The following is a 2,898-nucleotide window of genomic DNA, read 5'->3' as shown; positions in this document are numbered from 1 at the left end:
CGATGTATAGGACACTAGTATTCATTTAAAACTATACACTATATATAAAATACTAGTATGTATTAAAACTATACATTATATATAGTATACTAGTATACATTTAAAACTATACACGATGTATGGAATACTAGTATGGATTTAAAACTATACACGATATATATAGGATACTAGTATGCATTTAACACTATACATGATATATAGTATACTAGCATACATTTAAAACTATACACTATATATAAAATACTAATATGTATTGAAAACTATACATGATATATAGTATACCAGTATACATTTAAAACTATACACGATGTATGGGATACTAGTATGGATTTAAAACTATACACGATATATAGGATACTAGTATGCATTTAAAACTACATACGATATATATAGGATACTAGTGTGCATTTAAAACTATACACGATATATAGGATACTAGTATACATTTAAAACTATTTTTAAATGCATACTAGTATCCATATATCGTGTCATGTATGGTTTTAAATGCATACTAGTATCTCATATATCGTGTATGGTTTTAAATGTATACTAGTATCCTATATATCGTGTATGGTTTTAAATGCATACTAGTATCCCATATATCGTGTATAGTTTTAAATGCACTCTAGTATCCTATATATATCGTGTATGGTTTTAAATGCATACTAGTATTCCATATATCGTGTATAGTTTTAAATGCACTCTAGTATCCTATATATATCGTGTATGGTTTTAAATGCATACTAGTATTCCATATATCGTGTATGGTTTTAAATGTATACTAGTATCCTATATATCGCGTATAGTTTTAAATGTATACTGGTATCCTATATATCGTGTATGGATATATAGGATACTAGTATACATTTAAAACCATACACGATATATAGGATACTAGTATACATTTAAAACCATACACGATATATAGGATACTAGTATACATTTAAAACTATACACGATATATAGGATACTAGAATGCTTTCTTTTGTTGTTGTTTATCTAAAATCGTTACTCGTCGTTCTCTGATACAGTATCATGAAACCTAACCGTTTGTTTAGATTATTGGAAGTACGAGAATGTGTCAACAAACCAAGAAATAAAGAAACTTAGATGACGCAATGCGTTCCTTCTCTGGATGTGCATGCTTTCCTTTGAAAGCTTGTTAGAGAAAACCAAGAAATAATAGCATTTTACGTTCACTTTTTCCGGTATAAGTTGTTTTTACTGGAGTTCATATTATTCTCTCTAGGCTAAGAGTTATTTCATTTACTGCCCAATATATCTCCTCAGAGAGATCGGTCCAATGTTGCTGCAGCTTAATTGGACGAATAAATGTCAGCTAAGCCAATCGTTGAGCCTCAGAAATTACGGTGTTCTAGTTTTCAATCACAAGCACCTGCCTGTCTGTGGCAAGATTTTAAGTTAGGCCTACATCTCGTACATTCGCAATCTTTATATACTCAATTTTGTTTTTAACGAGATAATTTGTTATAGTAATGACTCTCTAGTAAAAACGAAGAAAAATAAGTTTTGTAATAATGTTCTGTGAATTACGTTTCTTGAGAAAGCCAAGTATATTAGCACTTTAGTCCTAGGGAAGCCAAAAGGTTTAGTTGAACAATTCTTGTGGTATAAATAGGAAAAGTGACGTCTACTTGATGCGGCTGATATTATGAAATACATAATTAAAAGGCTAAAGTCTTATAAAATACACAAAGATACAATTTGAGTGTTTATATTTTGTATAGCTAGCACCTTGATGAAGCAAATCTCCTTAAAACATGGCAATAAAAAGTTATTCATTTTTAAAATATAGAATTTCAGTAACACGATTTATTATGGTGTTAATTAAATCCACCATTGGTACTGAATGAAGTTTGTATGATAATGGCTGTTCTTCATTTATCTTCCGTATGATAAAGTATGTTTTTGGTTTAGAAGATTTTGATGTTAACATTTCTATGAACAATAAAACTGTATATATTTCATAAAACTGGATAAACAAGGGCTATTTTTTTTTTTACATTTACATTATTTATAGCTAGAACGTAGGCGTTTTGAATATAAATGATATAACAACGAAAACTTACAATATAAAAATGTTAATATAATACCTTAATTGTACATGTAACACAAATTACAAATACGACGAACTATTTCTCGTCAATATAGGAAACATAAAGGAATTGAGGATGTGTTACTGGAAAATTAGGCGTTTAACCAATTCAACTTATCAGTATTTTAAACCTCAGTCTATCTATGCTTTATTTCTGACGTTAACTATTTAGAATGACCTTTGACAAGTATATAAGACGTTCTGTTAAAGCGTTTAAGACAGATTTATTATATTCAACTCAATATTTAGTACACTAATGAATCTAATATAAATATATATTTTCAAACGAGTGAGCATATATTTACAATCACTACAAAGAACTAAAACCTCTTATTTGTATATGCTTATTTTATTTGTTGCTAATTTTGCACTGTTATGTAGTTATCACTTTTTTTTCAATATATGTAAAATATTTTACCTAAGTACGAAGTAGCGCGTTTAATTGGTCCCCACCGCTTCCAGGACATGGATTGGGTGCGGTATTCGACGTAGTAGAAGGCCACGGGAACCTTCTGGTTAAGCGGTGACAACCACGAAATGAGTAGACCATCCTCCGTCTCCTGAACAGTGACGTTACGTGGAGGTGAAGGTTTGGGACCTGTATGTCAAGGGAATATTTTAATTAATGGGGACCTATATGTCAAGTGAATATTTTAATTAGTGGGGACCTATATGTCAAGTGAATATTTTAATTAGTGGGGACCTATATGTCAAGTGAATATTTTAATTAGTGGGGACCTATATGTTTGGGACCTATATGTCAAGTGAATATTTTAATTAGT

At 30.0% G+C, this 2,898-nt stretch overlaps 1 protein-coding gene across 2 annotated transcripts in view; it reads right to left on the bottom strand.

The window, feature by feature from the left end:
- LOC106462531 (protein turtle-like) overlaps positions 1–2,898 on the bottom strand; it is a 262,128-nt gene that overhangs the window by 10,828 nt on the left and 248,402 nt on the right. For both annotated transcript variants that reach the window (XM_022389838.1, XM_022389837.1), the window contains exon 12: positions 2,535–2,714. In XM_022389838.1, the coding sequence (XP_022245546.1) occupies positions 2,535–2,714 (180 nt within the window). The remainder of the gene's footprint in view (positions 1–2,534; positions 2,715–2,898) is intronic.

Source organism: Limulus polyphemus, unplaced genomic scaffold, assembly GCF_000517525.1.
Source record: "Limulus polyphemus unplaced genomic scaffold, Limulus_polyphemus-2.1.2 Scaffold1191, whole genome shotgun sequence".
In the NCBI taxonomy this organism is placed as follows: domain Eukaryota; kingdom Metazoa; phylum Arthropoda; class Merostomata; order Xiphosura; family Limulidae; genus Limulus; species Limulus polyphemus.
This window is presented reverse-complemented; position numbering and strand designations above follow the sequence as displayed.